The sequence below is a fragment of the Leptodactylus fuscus genome, chromosome 1 (assembly GCF_031893055.1).
Source record: "Leptodactylus fuscus isolate aLepFus1 chromosome 1, aLepFus1.hap2, whole genome shotgun sequence".
In the NCBI taxonomy this organism is placed as follows: Eukaryota; Metazoa; Chordata; class Amphibia; order Anura; family Leptodactylidae; genus Leptodactylus; species Leptodactylus fuscus.
Genome location: NC_134265.1, coordinates 220,352,398 through 220,377,823, shown reverse-complemented (window position 1 = coordinate 220,377,823; position 25,426 = coordinate 220,352,398). Strand labels below are relative to the sequence as shown.

General features: G+C 40.1%; 1 protein-coding gene across 1 annotated transcript in view; it reads right to left on the bottom strand.

The window, feature by feature from the left end:
- Positions 1 to 776: 776 nt before the first annotated feature.
- Positions 777 to 25,426, bottom strand: part of B4GALT1 (beta-1,4-galactosyltransferase 1) — a 50,476-nt gene continuing 25,826 nt past the window's right edge. Inside the window, exons 3-6 of the mRNA XM_075283649.1 lie at positions 16,190 to 16,377; positions 15,400 to 15,522; positions 8,639 to 8,743; positions 777 to 4,000 (exon numbers count right to left, since the gene is read on the bottom strand). Of these exons, the coding sequence (XP_075139750.1) occupies positions 3,868 to 4,000; positions 8,639 to 8,743; positions 15,400 to 15,522; positions 16,190 to 16,377 (549 nt within the window). The 3' untranslated portion in view covers positions 777 to 3,867. The remainder of the gene's footprint in view (positions 4,001 to 8,638; positions 8,744 to 15,399; positions 15,523 to 16,189; positions 16,378 to 25,426) is intronic.

The following is a 25,426-nucleotide window of genomic DNA, read 5'->3' as shown; positions in this document are numbered from 1 at the left end:
TTTATATGGGCTGTCTAAAAATGGACATTGTGCAATTGACAGGAGTTTGACTGATTTGATCCTCACAGATTCCCCCAAAAAATGAAAGCTGAGCTACAAAAGTCCTCAGCCATTTTGTATCTTGTTAATTTTGCAGGATTAAAAAGTCAGTTGACTAATCAAGTGATCACATGGTCTCTCTATTAAAATACCCAACAACATCTGAACCAAAAGGAGACAGAGTAGTTTGTTGTAGCGACTGGTGGGGTGCAAAAGTCTAGCCCATTATCAACAACTGATGTCTACTGATCTGGGTACCTGTTCACTACTCAGATTGCATGTGTATTTTCCACACAGTTTTAAATGTGAAAAACCTGTACTCCTGTACATTCCTGTACCTGTAATCCATTAACAATAAGTAATTCTATTTCTCATGCTTTTCCACATGTGGAAAATGACTGATGGTGCAGTCTTATGGTGCATGGCAATTTTTTTTCTCTGGGGCAGATTTTAAAACCATATATATTATATATATATATATATATATATATATATATATATATATATATATATATATGAAAATCTCCACCAGATGGTGCAAATTTCCCACATAGAGATTTCTATTTCTTCATGTATAATCGGGTGTGGGTTTTCAGCATGTAAAGCCTGATCACATGCAAGTGCCGTAACGAAGAGACATTTCATAGACACTAGGTTTTCATAAACTGTTCAACCTATAGAGAATAGACATGACACAGACCTATTTTGGGTGGGTTCAAGTTTATTAAACAGCTTCATATAAAAATATGCTTCTTAATATACAGTTTACAAATATATTATAGTAAACATTTGTGTGCAAGTTTTGTTGGATTGTACAGACAAAAAAAACAAAAAACAAAAACAAAACAAAAAACACCTTGGTTTATTTTGCACAGCCTGAATGTATTGTTCCCGCAGGAATAGGCACAGATGAGGCTTCTGGTTGTTTTTAACTGTGCTACCTAAAGTTACACTCCAGTGTGTATGTTTTTTAAGCTATGCAAGGAAGACACTGATGTACATTCAAAATTTGCTCCTGCTTATGATGCCAGCCATGTCTATTTCTTGTTTCTGCAATGTACTAATAGCTAATATTAAAATGAACCTTCCAGGCCAGAGACTTACCACAGGTCACCATTTGCTGTTGCTAACACTGGGGAAGGTAATGGAGCATGGTGATCTGACTGTGAAGGAAGCTGGGTGGACTATGGGCAATAGGAGGCATTATGACAGAAGATGGTTGTTCTCAATAATATCTGCAGGCAGCAGAATGACAGACCTCCCGTTTACACAACAATCTATGCTAGAAAAAAAACGGAAAGCAGGATAAGACAAGATATTGTGAGTAGACAAGTTATACTGTTAAGGAGATGGTTTTTCAGGCAATATAACAAGTTAAATAAAAATCACCGGAGTGTCCTTTTAACATAACACAATGTAGATCACATACTTGTAACTTCATCCTAAATCTATTGCATCCAATCAGCAAATACATTTCTCATTAGTGCAAATTAAACCATGAAAGTAAAAAGACAGATTCTTTGCTATAGCTTCTGTACAGGTTTGTACTCCTGAACTCTTGCTCACAGTCAGTCAACCGGATAAAGCGCATGTATGTAAATCCCAGAGATGTTGTAATGCATTATTTAAAAAAAAAAAAATTAAGCTACTTACTTATATGAACATGAAATTTATCAAGAATGTGACACTATATATAAATGTAAATCTGTAAATGTATGTATGTAAATGTAAAACTGCTGCAAATAATTTGGTTGGTGATCTGATGTGTTAAAGGGAAGGAGAATGGGTAAGGGTAAAATGTTTAGGAGCGATCATCAACAAACTGGTTGAATATACAAATCATTTTACAAAACGTTTACGCATAAGAATGCATTAAAAGGTTACTACTTTAAAGCTCATAGCCTGTAGTAGGCAGTTGGTCTGATCGCAGAAGTCTGTAACAGGCAAATAAAATCTGACCAATACAAACGATAAGTATCTAAATCTTTGGAAGTCAGAAGAGGTTACGGTAACCTGCAAAAAACTAAACAAAATAAACAATCCAAATACTGGCTCAAATGCTTAAGATAACCATCTTCAAAAAAGGTCACTTGGCCAACAACTAGCTTGCCCAACTCCCCATACACATGGACATTAAATTTGACCAAGCAGGGTGTGCTGAAAAGGGAGGAGAGGACCCCTCTGCCTGACTCTCCTGAGAACAAGCACATTAGGCTAGGTTCACATCTGTGCCAGGCTAAAACAGTGGTTACCTGCAGAGCCCACTGACTATAATGGGGCCCGCCATTTTCATATTGAAAGCGGCAGAGAAAAGTCCTCTGTGAAGGACTTTTTCTCTGCTGATTTCTGTAGCGGAGTCTCAAATGAAGACTCATATGTGAACTTGAAGAAACTGAAATCTAACTGCTGTTCCTCATCTTTCCCTGATATTTGCTGTCATGCCAGCAGGCATATTAGATGTATATCATCCGTACCTGGCAATTTCAGCAGGTCCAGCTAACACACATTTAATGTGTATGGCTAGCTTAAAGAGGATCTTTCACCCCCCCTGCAAAATCCAGATTTTTGCGTTATTTAATAGGTGCTGCTCCAGTGTTACAGTTGGAATTTTTAGGCTCTCTACTATCAGCTGGGCAGAGACAGTCAGGAACAGACAAGGGGTGTGATTTTGAGCACTGCCCATTTCTGATTTGAGCTCTGAAACCCACTCCCTTGCCTGTTCCTGTCTAACATTGCCCATCTAAGGGTATAGAGCCTAAGTGGCATATCAGGCATTAAAGCTAAGTGCACTGATTTCTGGGTAATGGTGGAGGCTAGAGAAAAGAATCCTACTGTTCTTGAATCAGTGGAGCTGCGCCTATAAACAGATTCTAAGAATTGGTGTTGATGGAGGGGTTGAAAGGTCCTATTTAAGTAACAAGCCATATGATGTATTAGATTGTCTGTGTGGAAGATTGCAATACAGCATTTCAATACAGGGATGTGGAGAGCCTACATGAGATCAGCGACATATTCTGATTAATTTTTATATAAAGCTTATTAACTAATTATTCTGCACCTTTCTAAAATACTTTGCATATTAAAGACACTCTGCTTCCAGTTAGAGTGGCAACATTAATTCACATGCTGAACCCGCATCCTAGCTGAAACTAGGTCCAACTAAGTAGAAGAGAGAGGGCGCTGGTGACCTTACCGAGTCAAGCATTTGTGCCAGTAAGACAGCATTTTCAGCCACTAGATGGAAAAAAGACATTTCCTTTCACAAGGAACAAGCAAAAATTACATGACTTTGCTACACATCAAAAATACGCATTATTTATAGCTGGAATTCCCCCTTAATGTGTACATATAAAAAGTAACAGTGGCATCTACTAGCAATTGTTTAACAATACATTTACAAAATGGCATAAAAATCGTCATTTCATCATAGGTAACAAAAACCTTTCATGTGGATTATTTTAAAGGTGCTTGAAAATACTTTGGCTCATGAGGTTTCCTTTTTGGAAAGGTCATCTATGGATGATAAGGCATCTAGTCTGAAGTCTGTAAACACAGATATTACATAGCAGCGGTATACAGCAATACATTCAAGTTCCACTTCAACAAAGTATAAATCCAGCCTGAATTTTTTATTTTTTTTGCTTTTTTTTCCCATGCGCATGGCTTTCTGAAGCAAATAAAATAATCTGCATGTGTCAAATATATTGAATATGCAAATCTGTAAAATGTCTTAAAAAAAAAGAAAAATAACCCACTAACATCAACAGTTGCCACCATACCAGCATGGTTAGACCAGTCAGTGAAAGTTTCTTGGTAAAACTCAAAATGTTAGCTTGGCGTTCCCACATCCACTGTTATTTTGGTATATAAAGGATGCTTTTCAGTCTTGAGGACCTTGTATTTCAGAGAATTTATTCCGTCAGAATTCATGGTTTGTCTTGTATGGGCAATTAGATCAAACCTGTAAAAGGAAACAATATTGTGATAAGGAGACACTAAACCCTTAAAAACACTATTGGAAACAAAAAGCTATAGATATAGTTCCTATATAGCTATGTCTGCAGGATTAACGGCTACACTACAACTTTAAGAAGTTTAGCAGGAATCTTGTAGACATAGGTTGGGAAGATTGTGTTTCCTATCGCTGCACATTCTCCATTACCAGCTAGAGACCAGGTACATGCACTAGCTTTCCAAGATTCCAGAAAGGCAAAACTACCTAGTTGTTTCATAACTTAGAAAGAGGTATATATAGGTAGATTTTGCTGCAGCAACAGTCTGTATTACAGCACTGATGGGTATGTTACTAGCTTTCTTGGGATGATGACAGACACATCTGTCAAGTTAAAAAACAATTACCGTATTTTTCGGACTATAAGACGCACTGGACTATAAGACGTGGTTTTAGAGGAGAAAAATAGGGAAAAAAAAATTTCAGGCAAAAAATGGTAAAATATTTAATGTATGGGAGTTGTAGTTTTGGAACAGCTGCAAGGCCACATTGACAGGTGACCCTGCAGCTGTACGGGGATGTATAGGGCGTTTTTTTTGTGGGGCCAGGTGTACTTTTTAGTTATACCATTTTGGGAAATGTTTATTGCTTAGATCACCTATTATTTAATTCAGAGGCAAAACAGAGAGAAAAACCCAGCGGTTTAGCACTTTTGATTTTGACGTTCACTGTACATAAAACTATTAGTAGACCGGGCATTTTCAGACACAGGGATACCTAATGTATATGTTTCACAGTAATGTTATACTTTTATATGTATTCTAGGGAAAGGAGGTGAACTTTTATTTATTTTATATTATATTTTTTTTTAAGTGTTTTTTTTTTGTTTTGTTTTTTTACTATTTTATTATCCCCCGCCTAGGGGGCTTGAACCTGCAATCATTTGATTGCAAGTCCCATAGACGGCAATACAAGTGTATTGCCGTCTATGGGAGATTCTATACATTACTATCGCGGAGGGTCATAGACCAGCCGCGATAGTAATATATATCTATGACAAGCCTGGGAGCCTTCATTAGGCTCCCAGCTGTCATCGGAACAGGTTGGCTCCTGCGGCCTCGCCGTGCAGGAGCCGGCCTGCATCACTAAAGGTATGGGGCCGGTGGGGACCGGCCCCGGGGCTAACTGACTGCTGGGACCTGCGGAGGAGGAGCGGATTTACAGCATGCCACCGCTGCTTTTCTTCAGCGGCAGGAGCGTGGCAATCTGCAGGCCCCGGCAGCTAAGACAGTCCCCGGCATCTGCTGTAATAGACCGGCAGATGCCGGGGACTGTCTTAGCTGCCGGGGCCTGCAGATTGTCACGCTCCTGCCGCTGCAGAAAACCAGCGGTGGCAGTAGCGCGGCCATGCTGCAAATCCGCTCCTCCCCCCCACATTCGGACTATAAGACGCACCCTCATTTTCCTCCGAAATTTGGCGGAAAAAAAAGTGCGTCTTATAGTCCGAAAAATACGGTACATCTGACATGATATGATAAAATTATGTGGCAAGGGGTGGGATTTATTTAGATTAATGTAGTTTTCATTATTACCCATCACAGACCCACATGCTATGCTGCCCAGATTTCCCAGAGCCCTGAAATGTAAACTGAACAAATTCTGGCAGGATTTGGGAGCAAGGAAGAGGATTTATTTAGATACTAGCATCTGCCCGCGACTTCGTCTGTGGGTCAGTGTTGGCGCCCCCTACTTACCGTTTGCCCCCGACCCCCTGCGGCCCTCAGCCTTAAACTCCCTCCCCAGGCCTCCTTCGCCTATTCCCCCTTCCACCCCCACGTCCATGGCTGGGGAACGACATGGCTGCTGCCATAAAGAGGAATGCATTGCTTTTCTCATTCATTTTTCATGCTTTGTGATTATAATATTAAAAGAAAAGCAAGAAAGATCAAGAGATAATGTAAGGTATCATACAGGGAATTATTTGGATTCTGGACTTGAATGATCATCACACAAAGAGAATTCTACACCAGTTTTTTGGCCTAAAAAAGGAGAAAATTTTTGTGCTAGACTCTGAAAAGTGGGCAGGGCTTACTGTGAGGATTACATTGTGTAGTACATAAAATTCACTACATACTGGAAAGTGACTAATACTACAAGTGTAAATTTGCTGTTACTATGTGTTCCTTGATTTTAACTATTATTTGAGACTTTATACCATGTCCTGTTATTTATCCATCTGCTACCTTGCTGAGGCTGTACTCTGGGCTATACTCTTTTCATAATTCCCTTAGAAGTAAATGGGTGTTACAGAAACAGCATAGTTCACTGTTCTACTCAGTTTCCACAACTTCATTCACTTATATGTTAAACCATTCCATACAACCTCATCATGGATGAAAGTATTAGCTAGAAGAGAGGTAAGTAGCAGGGCACAAAACCTGAGGATGGGGGATCATTTCAGAGACAGATGTGAGCCCTAGAAGCGGGACCCACACCTTTAAGACACTTATGGCATATCTTGTGGATGAATACGCTATAAATGTATTTAGTAGGAAAACCCACGAAATCTGAGTGCGTAGTTCTGTCTGTACAGCTTTGAGTGTCTTTTTTTTTTTGTGAATTCAATAAATGTGCATTTTTCACATACAATTGGAGTAGATTGTAAGCTCTTGTGAGCAGGGCCCTCAGTCCCATTGTGTGAAATGACTTTCTTTGTAATCTATCTTTCTATCTGTATTTGAACCCTACAAATTGTACAGTGCTGTGAAATATGTTGGCACTATATAAATAAAATTTATTATTATTACTGGTCAGTTTTTACTTGATTTTGGATACTGTTGGAAACATTGATCAAGGTGTAGACACGAAACTAGAAGGTGAGCTGGATATATATATTCTTTCCTCTTTACTGAAAATTGCTGTTCACCTCTAATGGCACTGGTCATTAATAGGCAAGCAAATTTAAAGAGGACCTTTCACAACTTGGGGCACATGCGGTTATATATACCGCTAGAAAGCCGATTGAATTCAGCACACCATCAGCTTTCATGTTCTGTGCCTCCGGTGATGAGCTATCGGTACCTGTACCGTAGCTCTTCACCATCAGAAGGGTGTTTCTGCCAGTCAGGAACACCCTTCCTCACAGTAGCACCTATAGTCTCCCCAGTTCTCGTCTATGAATGAGCACTATCTTGAGGGGAGGGAGACGTTCCTCACCGCTCTCAAAGTATAGCGCTATAGGCGCTGCTGTGAGGAGGGGCGTTGCTGACTGACTGTCTGAAATGCCCTTCTGACAGTGAAGAGATACGGTACCGGCACCGATAGCTCTTCACCCAGGGCACAGAACATGAATTCAGCGCACTATCGGCTTTCTAGAGGTTGTAAGCCGATGGCTGGTCAGGTAATGGGGGGGGGGGGGTGTACATCTCACCCAGACTACTCAGGATGAGCGAGATGAGAAAACCCCAGGAATGTTTGTGAGACAATTTTTGTCTGCTGAGCATTTTGGTAAATGCTCAGTATTGGGCTGGATTTTTAGGAATGGCAGGTAGGTTGGACCTGTTATTCCACCCCGCTCCAGTCCGCACTTTGGGGATGTTCCGGCAGCGACTCAGCTGCAGAGTCTCCTCGTTAAGGAGGCTTAAGAAGTCAGCTCCAGCAGCAGACTTTGGGCAGAGTTTGGCTGGAGAGTGAAAGAAAGAGGGCATATTTTTGGAGCTGTGTCCTGAGTGATTCTATTGGCTTTTGGATTTCTGTTATTCTAGGTGAGGTAACCTATTCTTATGTTTAGTTAGAGCCTAGCTGGGCAGGTATTTATTTTTGTATTGTTTCTTTTGTTACTACACTACCTTTTGTGAGTGAAAATAAAACTCTACTTTTGTTTTGGACTAAACAAACTGGACTTCTATGTCTATGCCACCCCACCTAGCAATCCCAGACCCTGACACGGTATATAAAACTGCATGTGCCCCAAGTGGTGAAAGGTCCTCTTTAATGGACACACAATTTTACCATAATCAATCAATTTGCAACATTACACTGACAGTCTTGGTTAGGGCTGGGAAATTAATTCAGCATTTTTTTTAACGATTTTAAAGATTATTTAGGCAAAACCCCTTTTAAAAACCACACTCCCAGATGTAGATTAAGAAAATTATATAGAAGAAGGGCAAAATGGACTGTAGCTCAGGGCCCAATGGCAAGTAATTGCCCATTTCCCATTATAATCTAACCCTGTAATCAACTGTATTAGCATCCACAATTGGGCCTTAGTGGTTATGTGGTATCCTTACGTATTCACAAGCCTTAGTGGTCCCTGAAGTCATTCAGAAGATTGAAAGAGGCATGAAGAGGACGAGAACCCGTGCCTAATCCCAGGAGAGGAGTGAATAACATGGCTTTCTGCTCACCTCCAATGGGACTCAGCTAATTATACTCTGGGGTCTGAAGAGATTCCAGAGTATAACAATAGATACAGTTTGGCCATCTTCAGTCTGAACAAAATTGCAGATAGATGCTCACAAATTCTGTAATATCTGACGTGCACAAAATAGAAGTGTGATTTACATACGATTACAACTATAGGTATTACAACATGTATAGAAAATAAACCATATAGACATCTCTAAAGAACCCCTTTTATACTACCTTTGAGGATTTGGATCGTTCTTTGCATCTCTGTCATGACGTATCATTCTGCACTTTCCAGTAATACCATCTGGTCGTGATATTGACATGCCCCTAGAGACTATCCTGTATTGCACAAACAAGCAGGACCAAAAATAAATATTAATTGCTGCACAAACCATATTGTTCTTTTACACAGAATTGTGTAACTCTTAGTAAGTCGATTGCTAGTTAACATGAACAGAAAAATAAATGACAATAAGAGCTATACAGATGTAAGTTGTCCCTACATTAAATTAAGACTCTGGTGTTTAGAAAAGGATTTTATTTTTTTAATACTATTATTTTAAAGAGTAGCTAACGTTTCAAACAGATTTTGATTTTCTAGCAGTATTTATGTCACTGATTAATTCTGACTTTTTTTTTTTTATGTAGATTGTGAGCCCACATAGAGCTCACAATGTACATTTTTCCCTATCAGTTGGAATATGGGATGGAAATCCATGCAAACACGTGGAGAACATACAAACTCCTTGCAGATGGTTTTTTGCCCTTGGCGGGATTTGAACACCAGGACTCCAGCACTGCAAGGCTGCAGTGCTAACCATTGAGCCACCGTGTGATCCCCACAATTTTTTGACTCCTTTTTGTGAAATCAAACAAACAAAAAATATTAACCCTAGTAGCAATTGAGAAATAAAAACCAAAGAGGGATAGTCCAAACCCACCATCTACAAGGTATAGATTAAACTTTATTATTATTTACTTTAAAATATTACAAAAAAATCATGGCCCCTCTTAAAAATGTGCAGAGGTGATTTAAGGCACTGTTCACACCTAAACAAAAAACACTGCAGCTTACTGATAGATAGTAAGCAGGTCCTGCCTAAATTCATTAGCAGTGAGCTTGAGACAGGATTAGGTGAGGTCGATATGTCACTAACCCCCTCACTCCTAGTAGATCTCATAGTGGCTTGCATTAAAATCAATAATTTGATATAGCTATAACACCCTATGAGTCCCTAGTGAAAGCCAAAGTTGAAAGGGGGGGTTCTCAACAAAAATTATTTTAGAACAACACTATGGTCACTGTTAACCCCCTTCCACATTTCAGTGTGTCTAAAAGCCTACACGAAAGCTAACCCTGCACCAGGTATAGTCACAGATCAGCTTTTAGTGCAACAGTATCAATCACCTAACCCAAACATAGTATCGTAAAGGCACTGACAAATAGTTGCTGGTCCTCACAATATATTATACAGATCTCTCTATGGTGTAAAAGAGAGAGACTTGCTGTTAGCATTGGGGACTACTGTATACACCTAAGGTACGCCGGTTACCTCCCACATGCCAGTACTGATAGGGAATTTAGATATGTGTCCTACTTGTGATAATAGTTGATAATATATCTGCAAAGCGCTGCGGAATATACTGCCAGAGGACAAAAGCTTTTTGAAAGTTTAGGTGCCCTTTAAACAGTACACATTTCTAGGACTGTGCAGTTAACTTTATCAGTCACGTAGAAAAAATAAACCATGTGATGAATGGTCAAGAAATGAGAAGTGACTTTCAGGAATAAGCTCACGAGGCTTTTCTACCACAGTCTTGTGGGTTTGGGAGATTTGAAAGTGCTATATGCCAGAATGGGCAGAAGTGAAAAATGTAGGTTTATTGCCCCATACAAAAATGCAATGTTTCAGTTCAAGTCACTTGTACCTTTCTCAAGCAATGAATGGCGTGCAAATGCAAGTTTATATACAAACCAAGTAAGTGATTAATCCGCAATCCTAGAATAGAGTGCAAAATTGTCTATTACAGCAATAATAGTGCAATATTACTTTTGTCAGATTCAAGTTATTTCTGTGACCATTGTGGGTTTTTTTTCATTAAACGAGGGGGACCAACAATTTTGTCCATGTGTGTACATAGTAAATATGTCGCCCAGTTATAATCTATATCTCACAGTGTATCCATACCTATTACTTATTATAGTCTAGAGCACTTGCATAAATTGTGGGATACATTTTCTCCTCTGGTGAATGTGCAAATACTAGGGCTAAATGAACATTAGTAAAAGAAACACGTCTAAATTTCACCTCCATTTTATCTTAATTCCTGTTAAACATGTATAGGGTTGAATTGCTTTGTATACGCTGTTTTGGCTTATTTAAGTAGTGCAGTTTTGAAAAGAGGGTGATTTATGGGGGCTTCGACTACAAGGGGCTTTTAAAACCTCTTCATAACTGGATTAGTCCCTTGAAAATGGCTTTTGTTTGACCTGTCTGCCTTATAATGTCTGTAAAAAAAAAAAATTAGAAGGTGATTAAAGATTTGGTACATTAGATTTATGATCTGATTTGGGTGGTATGGCTATCTGTATGTAAAGCACATCTTTTTAAACTTTTTAAAATGCTTATGTTTCAAAATTTATACCAAAATTAAACACAAAACAATCAAAATTTACCACTAAGACGAAGTACAGTGTGTCACGAAAAAATAATATTAAAGCTCTTCGTTGTGTTCCAAAGTTATTACATAAAGTGACATATGTCAGATTTGAAAATCAAGCGTTGTCAGGGGGTAAAAAACTGTCTTTGGCGGGAAGGGGTTAATTGGGCCTACATCTGACTTAACCAATATATCTCGCAGACTAGATTTCCGGTATGAGAAAAGGTAGATTGTTGAAATTCTAGTATATTGAGTAAGCATCAACCCAGCATTATCCAATGTCTACAAATAATTCTAGCTATATCCACACTTTGTTCACAAAATGCGGAAATTAAAAGGAATGCGTTTAGGTTTTTCTAATTTTACTGTCTGTTCAATAGCATCTCTCTATGTAGACTAACAATAGTCCGCCTGTGTCCCTCGAGGATATGTTGGGGATAACGCCTGGCTTTAAATTTGTCAACCATACTTTCCAACGCACAATCAACAGTTTGAGGGTTGTTAACAATAATCTTTACCCTCCTCAAATGTCCAACTGGTAGACTCCTATCCATTCTCCTGGGATAACTACTATCGAAAAGTATTTAAAAAAAAAAATATATATATACACATACATACACATACACACGCTAGTAGAATATCCGCGGCTTCACTTGTGGAAAATATGTTAAATTGTTGGTTATGCTAAAGTAAAATTTTCAGTGTCACAGTGAAATTGACATTTTGAGAGTGCTACAGTAAATCTTTTTTTCCCACTTAAAATTTTTATTATTTTGGCATTTTACTAATTTGTCGTAGCATTAATGTGAACAACTTTTTTTTAAATTTCAACATTTTTATTGATTTTACATATTCCATGTATATTTAGTATAAATTATCACAACTTTTATTAAATTAATATTAATTCTTAAAATTAAAATTTATGCATCTTACACAAACAAACATTTACACATAAAACATTTACACCCAATTAACAACAGTGCAACCCTCCCCCCTCCCTCTAGTGCAGACCTGGGCAAAGTCCGGCCCCCGGGCCACATCCGGCCCTCTGACTGATTCAGTCCGGACCGCACAGCTTTGACTAGGGAGGCGTGTCTGGGGAGGGGGGGTGTCTAGGGGGCGTGTCTTAGTGCCGGCCAAAGATGGAGATGTGGAGCGTGTCAAAGTACTGAGAGATGTAAGGTGAGATGCAGGGGGGAGAGTGTGTGTGTGTGTCTATATGTGTGTCTGCCTATGTGTGTGTGTGTGTCTATATGTGTCTGTCTATCTGTATGTGTGTGTGTCTCAGCAACCTAGGGGGAAAAAATGGAAGGGGAATGTTATACTAGGGCAGAGATGGCAGATGGAGGATGGGGGGGGACATGAAACTGGGGGAGAGATGGAGTGGGGGAGACATGAAATGGGGAAAATAAAGAGGGATATGAAACTGAGGGATAAATGGAGGGGGGGACATGAAACTGGGGGTAGATGAAGAGGGCACTTAGACTGGGGGGACATTAAACCGTGGAGGAAGCTGTAGGGGGACCTGTCTGCCTCTAGTTGCCCCCACTTTAATGTCACCCTCCAGCTACCCCTACGGTTTAATGTCTGCTTCCCGATTTTAATGTCTTCCTCTAGTTGCCCCCAGTTTCATGTCCCGCTCCAGCTGTCAATTTATTGCCCCCCTCCAACTACCCCCACTGTTTAATGTCCCCCTCCAGCTACTCCAGTTTTGTGTCCCCTCTAGTTTCCCCCAGTTTATACTGGGGCACCAGGAGAGGGACCTAATACTGTGGGGCAGTTGGAAGGGAACATTATAATGTGGGGGCATATAGTGTACGGGTGATTGTAGGAGGATTATACTTTGTGGGGGCACATGGAAAGATGATTGGGAATGGGCGGAGTCAACGTAGAAGTGGGTGGAGCTAAATTTGCCGTGGCACGGCCCTCTAGCATAGTTTCAATTTCTTATGCGGCCCCATGGGAAAATTAATTGCCCACCCCTGCTCTAGTGTAATCTACAAGTAGTTCACAGACAAGAGTAAAATAGGTTTACAGTTACACGACTATCCATTGTAGTGCTTCAGTGATGAAAGCTCCTGTATAGTAAGCAATAAAGACAATCTTACGGTACTATTAGGCAGTTTTCGCCTGACCAATATTGCTGCTCAGTAAGGCTGCTTGCACATTACAGGATTTTTCATGGGTCCCCGGGCCATGGATTCTACAGCTTTGTGCACAAAAATCTATTGAACCACCAAATCCATGGCCTGGGGCCCGTGAAAAATACTATAGTGTGCAAGCAGCCACTAAGGATACCAGACTTGTTTTTTCAGTACATGCGTGTATGTGTGTGTACACATGTGAACGCATGTATGTGGTGGTGATGTGGCCCCTTTAGCAGCGACTCTCTATAATCCGTCCCTGTCAGTCGCAACTGTTGTTTTCCCCTCAGCACTTTCACCTTCACATTTCCCCATTATATGTATAGGGCCTAACTTCAGGGACCCCAATCTCATGACGGGGGGATGCTAGCAAGATGTAACGTGTGCCGTATTCTGCTCCTGTGGGTCGAGGGGGGCGTGCCAAATTTCACCCAAATCACGCGAGAACTGTATAGAGCAGGCTACTACAGATTTTGAGTTAAATTTAACTGTAGGGTCAATGCACTATTTTGACATTTTTCTGGATCCCATTAGGTAATCTACTTTGTACGCATAATTTTAACATTTCGCAGTCGTCTCTAATTACCTATCAGGACAACTTACATGATCTTTACCTATTTGTATGTACTTTATTTAAATAGACACTATGTTATAATACTTGGATCCTCATATTGCACTATTATTGCTGTAATAGACAATTTTGCACTTTATTATAGGATTGTTGATCAATCACTCACTTGGTTTGTATGGTATATAAATTTGCATTTGCACATTATTCATTGCTTGAAAAAGGCTCAAGTGTCTTGAACTCAAATGTAGCATTTTTGTATAGGGTAACCCCCCCCCCCCAAAAAAAAAAAAAAAAAAACAACAAAAAAAACCAAAAAAACCAAACATGTTTCACTATTATCTAAGGGGTGCAGCCTATTTCTGCATATTTGTATATTGAACCTTGCCTATACCTTTAGGCTGGCACCTTCTCTTACTTGTGCAGTCAACAACCCTACAACACACCCTTCAACAACTATTATCATCTGTAAGGGCAAATATGGGCAATTGTAATGCCAGAAGGTACCAAATAAATTACCCCGGCATGAACCGGTTATGGCAGTCACTATCCTTACCATATAATTAATCAGTAACAGAAGATAAGGACAAGTCAACATTCTTTTTATTTATACTGTGTAAGTATGATGAAATCCCCTGAGTAAACATTTCAAAGGTTAGCAGTAATTTACTAGTGACCTTTTCATACGCTGAGTTCAGTGACTATGAATAAGCATTTAAAGCATGGCATATTTTACTAGTATTATTAGTGGAAGCACATGTCATGTTGCATCATACCATAAATGATGTATTTCTTTTGTTTACATAACACCAGGATAACCTAGCACTGCAAGCAACAGTACTGACCAATGAGCCACCATGCTGCCAGTAAACTGTGAACTTGTTAGCAAAATGTACATTATTAACCCCTAGGTGACCAGATATCTATTACAGCACTGCACTGTAGCAGTACACCGCAGCATCTACCGGTCTCTGTGCCCCCGACACAGTGACTAGTAAAGGACTGCGGCTGCCTGCCAGCAGGAAAACAATCCAGGCACCACATTTCCCCAACAATGGCAATTGCTGCTACTGGCCGATCAAATCGGACTAGCTGACAGCAGCTTGTCAGTGCAGATCCAATGAACAGTTACAGAGCTATGGTCCAGCTAGATTACAGAGCTTTTCAATCATTTTAGCCTCGTTGCTGTTTAAACTAATTTTACTAGGAAGTCCAAAGTGAAGTTCTAGCTCAGGTGTGTTACTAGGGCAGTGCTGCAGCGATGACTAGTCATGGCAGTAATTATACCCTGTAAAGTCACTGCTAACTGGGTTGAGTCAATAAAGTGTGGGTGTAATTATAGTCAAAACTGTACTAACCAAGACTAGTCACCGCTGTAGCAGCTTACATTAAAACCATAAGCTGTACATTAATTTGTAGATCACAGTCTAGTGTAGCTGATGCCTACTCAGTCTACAGTCTAGTGTAAATGTTTTTGGGTTTTTTCACATGTAAATAACAATTTTATAACCCCCAAAATATAATTTGGCTCGTAAATGCAGTCTATGTTGTACATATTAACGTCTAATACTACTAGAGGTTTATGGCCCACAATTAGAAATGAATATAACGGAACAGTATACCTATTGTATATATCATCATCTTCTCCTCCCCATCCCCAGTAATTGTTGGGAAATCCATTGATTTTTTCAAATTGTTCTTTGCTTAAGGCAGATACCCCTCCAAAATACTGGTTGTATGGTAACCTGAAAAAAAAACAAAAAATGAAGCAAATAAAAACAAATTAATACCAAACATCATTACATAACATTACCCCTTGAAGTTACGGCAATTTTCCAGTCTTGGATATTTTATGAAATATATAATTTATTCACTTGCCCCTAGCATAGCTTAATGGCAGACTCAGTGGTTCGCAAGTACCTCTTCTGAAGTTTGCTGGAGCAAGAGTAGATAAATTATCCAAGATGGGTATATGAAACCATACATAAAAAGGTTGTCCAGGATAATAAAAAAAAAACAAAAAACAAAAAACAAAAAAAAAAAAACACTCACACTCATCTGTCCCTGATGCCTGCTAGTCTGCTGTTTTCTTCTGGTGGGGGTGCCCATCGTACTTTACCATGGAGGCCAAATACTACCTGTGACATCCTGTGTCCTTTCTTTAGGTCTCTGATTTGGAGGACACAGGACGTCACAGCCAGCAAAAGACGGCAGCATGACTGGACCACTCTTGTGAGACACCGGAGTACTTTTTTTTTTTCTTCTCACCTTCCCCAGCCCAATTTTTTTTTTTTTTTAATCCTGGACAACCTCTAACTTCCCCCATAGCTTTTGTATAACATATTTAGAGACTGAAAGGTACAGGAAATGTAACAGCATTTCCTGAAGCATATGGAACAAATGATGCCTTACCCGAACCCAAATTTATCCATGGATACAGACAAGTGTCTGGGTTGGCTGTAACACTTATAGATGTTTCGGTCATCCATAGGGATAAGGTCAACGTCGCTGAATACAAAGCAATCATAATTATATTCTTTCAAAGCTTCCATATATCCGACATTGAGCAGTTTAGCACGGTTGAAAGTTGCTTCTCCATCCTTGAAGTGTGGAAATAAAATAAAACCAGTATGTGTTTTAATTTCACGTTTTTTTCAGCCTCTGAAAGCAATCTTAAAAATTTCTATTGCGCAACTGATATCCAACGACAGTTTGTGACATCAGAGAAACACTACTATATTGCATATACATTGTGTATTGTTACTTTTGTTACAATTGTTACTTAAGCATATACTTACAAACCAAGAAATTATATCAACATAATTTTTCAAGTGTTTGATAATCTGGAATGCAGAGTGTCACAGAATTGAAAACTGACACATCAAAGCGAGTGGTGAATGGGGTGAAAAACCCCTAACGTCACTTCAGTTTTATTGCATTAGTCATTGCAAATGATAGCTTGAACAAGTCTTTACACACACGCCTTTTAAGTCATCCTTTGTACAATTACATATGCCAGAAGTATATTAAGCATCTGTTACGTGGAATGGGTGAGAGTAATGACCCACTATCTAGTTGTGTATTGCCTTTGTAAAGATGACAGGGTAAGAGTGTAATTTCATGACATGTTTGTGCGATACGTTTTACAACATTTAGTCATGAAGAATGAAAATACAGAAAAAACCACTAAGTACAACCTATTAACTGTTGATGCAGAGAAGCAAGCCCTGAGATATTTGTGAACCGTTTCTATTACATGGCTTCTATGGTTATAACCGATACACATGCTATAAGTGTTTGGAATATTTCATGCCTCTTGCTTGGTACAACATAACTTCCACTCGCCGACAGACATTAAAACTAGAACTTTCTCATGCCTGCCCATAACTGATGCAAACATCAAAGACTCCAATTACAGAGTAGCATAAGACAATTACCACAGTACATCGCAAGAGAAAACAAAAGGATAATTATAGGTTTCTAAGGAAAACATTCCTTAGAGAGCATTTACCACTCCATTACAAAGGAACCTTTTGTGCTTGACTAATCTACTGTGCAACTGGGGATGTCTTGCATAGAAAAACGTGTATTTTAGGAAAGGATTACAGGTGCAATGCAGCAAATCTCAAAAAAACAAGTATTTTCAATGTGGAAATGGAGTAGTAGAGTTAAATGAGGCTGTCACATCATAAAGAAGGAATAGAGACCTAGTATAGATTCTGGAGTCAGGCTTGTGATATCTAATATGCATGTTTCCTCTTATTTACCCATACAGTAATGGAATTAACTTAAGCAACACCCAGCAAAGTTATGTTATGGGTTGTGTCCAATGCAAAGAGAAGCGATATGGTGTATTACTGTATATTCATGGGCAAGGCAAAATATAATATACAGGAGCAGCTGTTTTCTTTGACAGGTAAAAATGGCATGTCAGTTTTAGTTTCTTTCATCTGGAACATTTTGCTGACACTCGCCTTGCAGGTGGGTACAGGAGAGCGAGAAATCACCAGTTTATAGCTGAGCTCTTCAGCGCCTCCTCCTTGATCATCTACAGACAGAAAGAGCAAGGGAGGGGGAGAAAGATAGGAAAAATATAGATGAGGAAACGTTAGAAAGAAAGTCAGCATAGCAGAGAAAACAGAACAGCAAAAATGGCTCTCCCCTTTGTGTACATTATTATGTCCCATCAGAAAAGACATGGTTCTTAAACTGAAGAGTACTCTTCCGAAATACAAAGTATAAGTTTTTCAGATACATATGTGGGAAAGAAATGATTGGGCTATAAAGAACAGTACATTTAGCTTCTGTAATAATTGGGAAAATGCAGATTACATGAAGTGAAGTGTCCATACATTTTAAAGACTTCCACTCATTGTGCAGGGAACTGCAATAAAGCTATATTTAAAGCTTAACAAAACCTTTGAACAACTTTTCATTTTCTGGTAGTATTTGTATCCTTAATATATTTTGTAGTATTGCATGTAAAAGAGCAAAAAAGTGGCACTACTGCAGCTGAGGCAGAACTGCTTTATAAGCAGGTTAAAGGCAAAAACTGCATATGGGCTCAGAAAAAAGATCCCTGGTGGTGCTCACTATTATGAATACATCAACATTTGGCACATGAAAAAAAAGAAAAGAAAAATAGGGTACTCACCAGTCAACGGATCTAAAAACAGCAAAATTTTATTTCATCCTTAAAAAACAAGGTCAGCCATTTCGACCATCAGGACAGAGAAGATGGAATGATGCAAAAAAGAAAAAAGCGACGATCGTTTCATGCGTCTAGCACTTCGTCAGGAAGCCTGATTTTTCTTTTCTATTTTTTTCATGTGCCATATTTTGTAGTATACTTCATTATAAGATTTTGTCTCATTTCGGTGAAATCCTGAATCTCTCTACAGTCATGGCCAAAAGTTTTGAGAATGACACAAATATTATATTTTCACATGATCTGCTGCCCTCTGGTTTTTATGTGTGTTTGTCAGATGTTTTTTTATCACATACAGAAATATAATTGCAATCATATTATGAGTAACAAAAGCTTATATTGACAGTTAGAATGAGTTAATGCAGCAAGTCAATATTTGCAGTGTTGACCCTTCTTCTTCAGGACCTCTGCAATTCTCCCTGGCATGCTCTCTATCAACTTCTGGACCAAATCCTGACTGATAGCAGTCCATTCTTGCACAATCAATGCTTGCATTTTGTCAGAATTTGTAGGTTTTTGTTTGTCCACCCGTCTCTTGATGATTGACCACAAGTTCTCAATGGGATTAAGATCTGGAGAGTTTCCAGGCCATGGACCCAAAATCTCTATGTTTTGTTCCCTGAGCCATTTAGTTATCACCTTTGCTTTATGGCAAGGTGCTCCATCATGCTGGAAAAGGCATTGTTGATCGCCAAACTGCTCTTGGACGGTTGGGAGAAGTTGATCTTGGAGGACATTCTGGTACCATTCTTTATTCCTGGCTGTGTTTTTAGGTAAGACTGTGAGAGAGCCGATTCCCTTGGCTGAGAAGCAACCCCACACATGAATGGTTTCAGGATGCTTTACAGTTGGCATGAGACAAGACTGGTGGTAGCGCTCACCTCGTCTTCTCCGAATAAGCTGTTTTCCAGATGTCCCAAACAATCGAAAAGGGGATTCATCAGAGAAAATGACTTTACCCCAGAATATCAGTCTGTCTCTGATGTTTTTTCTGGAGAGAAGTAGCTTCTTTGCTGCCCTCCTTGAGACCAAGCCTTGCTCCAAGAGTCTCCGCCTCACAGTACGTGCAGATGCACTCACACCTGCCTGCTGCCATTCCTGAGCAAGCTCTGCACTGCTGGTAGCCCGATCCCGCAGCTGAAACACTTTTAAGAGACGGTCCTGGTGCTTGCTGGTCTTTCTTGGGCGCTCTGGAGCCTTTTTGCCAACAATGGAACCTCTCTCCTTGAAGTTCTTGATGATGCGATAGATTGTTGACTAAGGTGCAATCTTTCTAGCTGCGATACTCTTCCCTGTTAGGCCATTTTTATGCAGTGCAATGATGACTGCACGTGTTTCTTTAGAGATAACCATGGTTAACAGAAGAGAAACAATGATGCCAAGCACCAGCCTCCTTTTAAAGTGTCCAGTGGTGTCATTCTTACTTAATCATGACAGATTGATCTCCAGCCCTGTCCTCATCAACACCCACACCTGTGTTAATGGAGCTATCACTGAAACGATATTAGCTGGTCCTTTTAAGGCAGGGCTGCAATGATGTTGAAATGTGTTTTGGGGGATAAAGTTCATTTTCTAGGCAAATATTGACTTTGCAAGTAATTGCTGTTAAGCTGATGACTCTTTATAACATTCTGGAGTATATGCAAATTGCCATTAGAAAAACTGAAGCAGTAGACTTTGTAAAAATTTATATTTGTATCATTCTCAAAACTTTTGGCCATGACTGTATTCTTTCCCTGGCTTCTGTATTATTTCTTCCTGTAACTGAGTAATTGTGCTTTGAGTATGGGGCTGGGAAAATGCAGAGAAAATGAGGGGAGGGTCACTTCAAACAGTTACATTTTGGGTGTTAAAAAAACGTAGAAAATTGCTTTTGGCATCATATGAAAGAGAAGAAGTTTCTCTTATTTTATATGACATGAAGGTTGTAATTTCCAGAGATATAACTAGTTGAAAACAGTGTCAGGATTGGGATATTTCTATTATATATTGTGCAGCTGCATATAAATATCCTAATATCTTAATCCTAATTGTCAACCAGTGATATCTCTAAAAAATAATATAGATAGCACTGCAACCCTACATTATTATCATCAATAGTATTATCAAAGCAGTATCAATATATAATAAAAAAAAGCCCAATATTGGGCTCACAATGTACATTTTTCCCTATCAGTATGTCCTTGGAGTATGGGAGGAAATCCACGCACACACGGGAAGAACATACAAACTCCTTGCATATGTTGTTCCTGGCAGGATTCAAACCCAGAGCTTCAGCGCTGCAAGGCTGCAGTGCTAACTACTGAGCCACGGTACTGCCCCCTATTCCTGACAGTTTTTTCTGATTGCTGTCATTCATGCTTACTCCCAGTGGATAAAAATCAGTCCATGGTCATGTGATATACACACAGGTGCACAGCTCGTTACCAGGCAGATGTCTGATTACTGTGACTATAACGACCATGGACTGAGAGAAAGCAGAATGCATGACAGCAAGCAGAGATCTAGAAAACTGCGAGGAATTTAGATTATTTTGCAATAACCTTTCTGTATAACTTAATATTACAAACAATACTTTGTCTGAAACTGGACAAGCCGTTTAACCCCTTCGCAACATCCGCTCTAATAGTGTATGGCAGATTTCTGGTATTTAACCCCTTCCTGCCGATGGCACTTTTTGACTTCCTGACCAAGCTCAATTTTTCAAAACTGACATGTGTCACTTTATGTGGCAATAACTTTGGAACGCTTTAACTTACCAAAGTGATTTTGAGATTGTTTTTTCGTAACACATTGTACTTCATGTTAGTGGTAAATTTTGGTTGATATGTTTTGAGTTTAATTATGAAAAAAATAGTAAATTTGGTGGAAATTTTGAAAAATATGCATTTTATAAAGTTTGAAATGATGTGCATTGAATACAGATAGTCAGACCGCCAAAATTATATCATAAATCTCATGTCCCAGATCTCTGCTTTATGGCGGCATCAAACTTTAGTCACCCTTTTATTTTTTACGGACATTAGAAGATTTACAAGTGAAACAACAATATTCAAAATTTTCAAGACATTTCCAAAACCCATTTTTTAAGGGACTAATCCAGTTATGAAGGGGTTTTGAAAGACCCTTGTATTAGAAACCCCCATAAATCACCCCATTTTCGAAACTGCACCCCTTAAATAAGCCAAAGCAACATATACCTAGTATTTTAACCCTATAACTGCTTAACAGGAATTAATACAAATTGAAGGTGAAATTTTCTAATTTGATTTTATTTTACTAATATTTTCATTTAGCCCTAGAATTTGCACATTCACAAGGGGTTAAAGGAGAAAACGCATCCCACAATTTGTTAGGCAAGTTCTCCCGACTACCATAGTACCCCACTTGTGGGTGTAAACTAATATGTAGACGCACAGCGAGACGAAGAATGGAAGGCACGCCAAGTAGCTTTTAGAGGGCAGATCAGGAACCCTGTCACAATTACAAAGCCCTTGAGGAGTCAAAACAGTGGAAACCTCTAGAAAGTGACCCCATTTTGAAAACCGCACCCCTCAGAGAACTTATCAAGTGATGTAGTGAGCATTAGTAACACAGAAGTGAATGTGTAAGCTGTGCGGAGTAAATTGGGTACACCAAATCCCATTCTATTTTCCCACTAGCTCCTATGACACGGATGGGGAAGAGGGGCATTCTGGGGGATCAGTGCTGGTGTATTCTCTCTCATAAGCTCTAAATATGGGGTGTCCCCTGAAAACGCTCGCACAGCTTATACATTTCCTTCTAGTCGCAGCCACTTATGTTCTAATGATTTGGCGACTTTTGGGGTTTTTGTCTTCACATTGTACAAGCTAGATTTTTATTTTTATTTTCTGGCAATGTGGCCACATGAAGGCTTGGTGTTTGCGGTATTAGATGTACTTTTCAATGCCACCATTTTGGGGCCTGTAACTTTTTGACTACATTTTATTAACTCTTTCTGGGTGGGATGGACAGTTACGGCGATACCTCATTTATGTTATTTTTTAATGCGTTGCTATTTCTGCAGAATAATATTCAATTTAGGGAAAAAAAAAACAATTATTTTTGCATCGCCATCTTCTGAAAGGCAAAACATTTTTATTTTTCGGTAGACAGAGCTGGTTGAGGGCTTATTTTTTGCGGGATGACCTCTGCTTTTTATTGGTACCATTTTGGTTTTCATCTGACCATTTGATTACTTTTTATTGAACATTTGGTACTATTCCGTTATCGGGCCAGCAGCAGCGCAGTTCAGCAGCAGCTTTCGGGACAGCAGTTCAGCAGCGGGAATTACAATGACATCCGAGGACTGCTGGCCCGATGCTTGTGCCCAGTAACCAGTACATCGATGACCCCCCTCCCCCATCCTTCTCCTCCTGCCAGTGCTGCCCCCCAGCTCTCCTTACATCTTCCCCGTACCCTCTCCCCGCCACACGACTAGGCCTCACCTCAGCGCTAGTACCGAGACCGAAAGGAAAGACACCGGGGCTCAATCCAGGCCCTGACAAGAAACACGCCGACTATAGGAACGGTGAGCTACAGCGAGCCGGAGGGACAAACTTTCTGCAGCGTCCGGCGGCTATCTAGTAGCATTCATTGCTCAAGATTTACGGTGAGGCCTATTACAGGGAGAGGGTACGGGGCAGATGTAAGAAGAGCTGGGGGGCAGCACTGGAAGGAAGAGGAGGATGAGGGCATCGATCGATGTACTGCCTACTACACACAAGCACGGCCTCTATCATCGGGCCAGCATCGGCTTAGTCATGTGGCGGGGAGAGGGTACGGGGTAGATGTAAGGAGAGCTGGGGGGCAGCACTGGAAGGAGGAGGAGATGGAGGGGGGGTCATTGATGTACTGGCTACTGGGCACAAGCATCGGGCCAGCAGTCCTCGGATGTCATTGTAATTCCCGCTGCTGAACTGAACTGCTGTCCCGAAAGCTGGTGCTGAAATGCGCTGCTGCTGGCCCGATAACGGAATAGTACCGAACATTTTGTAAGGGAAAGGTGGTGAATAATCATTATTTTGTGCGTTTTTCTACGTTTTTTTTTTTTATGTCATTCGCCGTTCGGGTTAAATGTTTTAATTTTATTGTTCAGGTTATTACGGACGCGGTGATAACAAATATGTAATGTTTTTTCTATTTTTCTTTATTTTACATAATAAAACATTTTATATGGGGAAAAAGGGATTTTTGGGGCTTTATTTATAATTTATTTTAAACTTAAACTTTTTTATTTTTACTTTTTTATGACTTTTTTTTTTTTCTGTCCCCATGGGGGATTGAAGCAGTGTATTGCAGAGCACAGGAAGCTGTCAGCCTGTGTAGACGCACAGGATGACAGCTTCCATTCCTGGCAGGATCAGCCAGGTAAGTGAAGGAGACGGTATGGGGCAGACCTGGGGTCACTGATCAGACCCCGGGCTGCCCCCTACGAACACCGGCACCCCCCGAAACCGGCGCGGGGGGGTGCCGATCGGCACCATAGTAAAACGAAACCCCGGAGATGCCAGTGATCATGTTGACCGCCAGCATCTCAGGGGTTAACACCCGCGATCGGATTCGGTTCCGACCGCGGGTGTTACAGGGCATTGTCAGTCGTGTATTACGGCTGACACCCGCAGCGCATGGTGCGCACAAGTACGGCGGTTTGCGGGAAGTCCTTCCCGGCAGCGCCGTCCTATTATGGCGGATGTCGGGAAGGGGTTAAATACGGTAGCCGCTCAGGATCTGAGTAGTCAGCATAGCTGTGTCTTTGCTGTATTATACAACAGAGAACTGGTGCTAATGGCCACGGTCAGTGCAGGGGGCATTAAAGCCCTTGGCATCTGGGTCAAAGCTGACCAAGGGGGCAACTCCTAAGGTGACCAAGGTGCCATTTTGAGTAGGATTGTTGGGGCCTAGAATAAGAACTAGGGCCAACGATCCGTTGCTACCACAGCCTGGCCTATTGAAGACTCCCAGGCTTGTCTGGCATTCATTTGTACGAAAGGCTACTTTATGCAACGGAGAATCAACATAGAGTAAGAGGTAGGGGCTCACACTAGGGGGAAAATCGCGGGCCTTATATGTGCTAAATACATGCTATCACAAAGGAATTGGATCATGAGCAATAGCATGTGAAAAACAGTGGAGACCTGACGTTTCTGAAGCCCATTTGGTTTCTTTGCAGCACCAAAAGTTTTAGACATTCAAATGGCAGTAAAAGTCTCATGCATAATAATATGCATAAGACCTTTACAAAGGCACAAAAATGCTTTTACAGGCTTTAGTGTGCGCTGTACTTGGGAGAGTGCATTACTAGATATATGCAGTAGCTCCCTGCCAAATACCTCTGCCCAGCACTGTATAAAGAGAATAGGACAGCTTTGGGCATGTGCACTAGCCCTGGGGAAATCCTATACTAGTAATACTTTTTCAGGATGGTGAAAAAAGGGGTTTTGGCACATTTTATGCCAGAGTCAAGATGTTACCAGAATTAAAAACAAACAAACAAACAAAAAATAAGACACCAAAACACAAAAACCTGACAACTTCAAAAAATAAAGCTTTGCAGACATATTCTGTGACCTATGCAGACGTTGCGTGGTTGATTGTATAATGGAGGTATTTTATTGTAACACTGCCTGATAACAAGATATTGCTGAAACGTGACGTTTATGTATCAGACGTGTGACGTGTACATTAGCAATCAGTGTAAAAACTGTAGAACTGAGACAACTTTCAGGACAAATACCATCTTACAATTACCCCTTCTGATCCATGTAAAAACAGTACTACATAGTCTCTATCGTATGCACATTTAGGAAATACTGTACATGGTGGGCGATCACATGACATTTATACAGGAGAGCTGTTCAGTTGACGTGTTGATGCTGTGTGGCATGAAGATAAAGCGCATACACACAGAATTTTACATT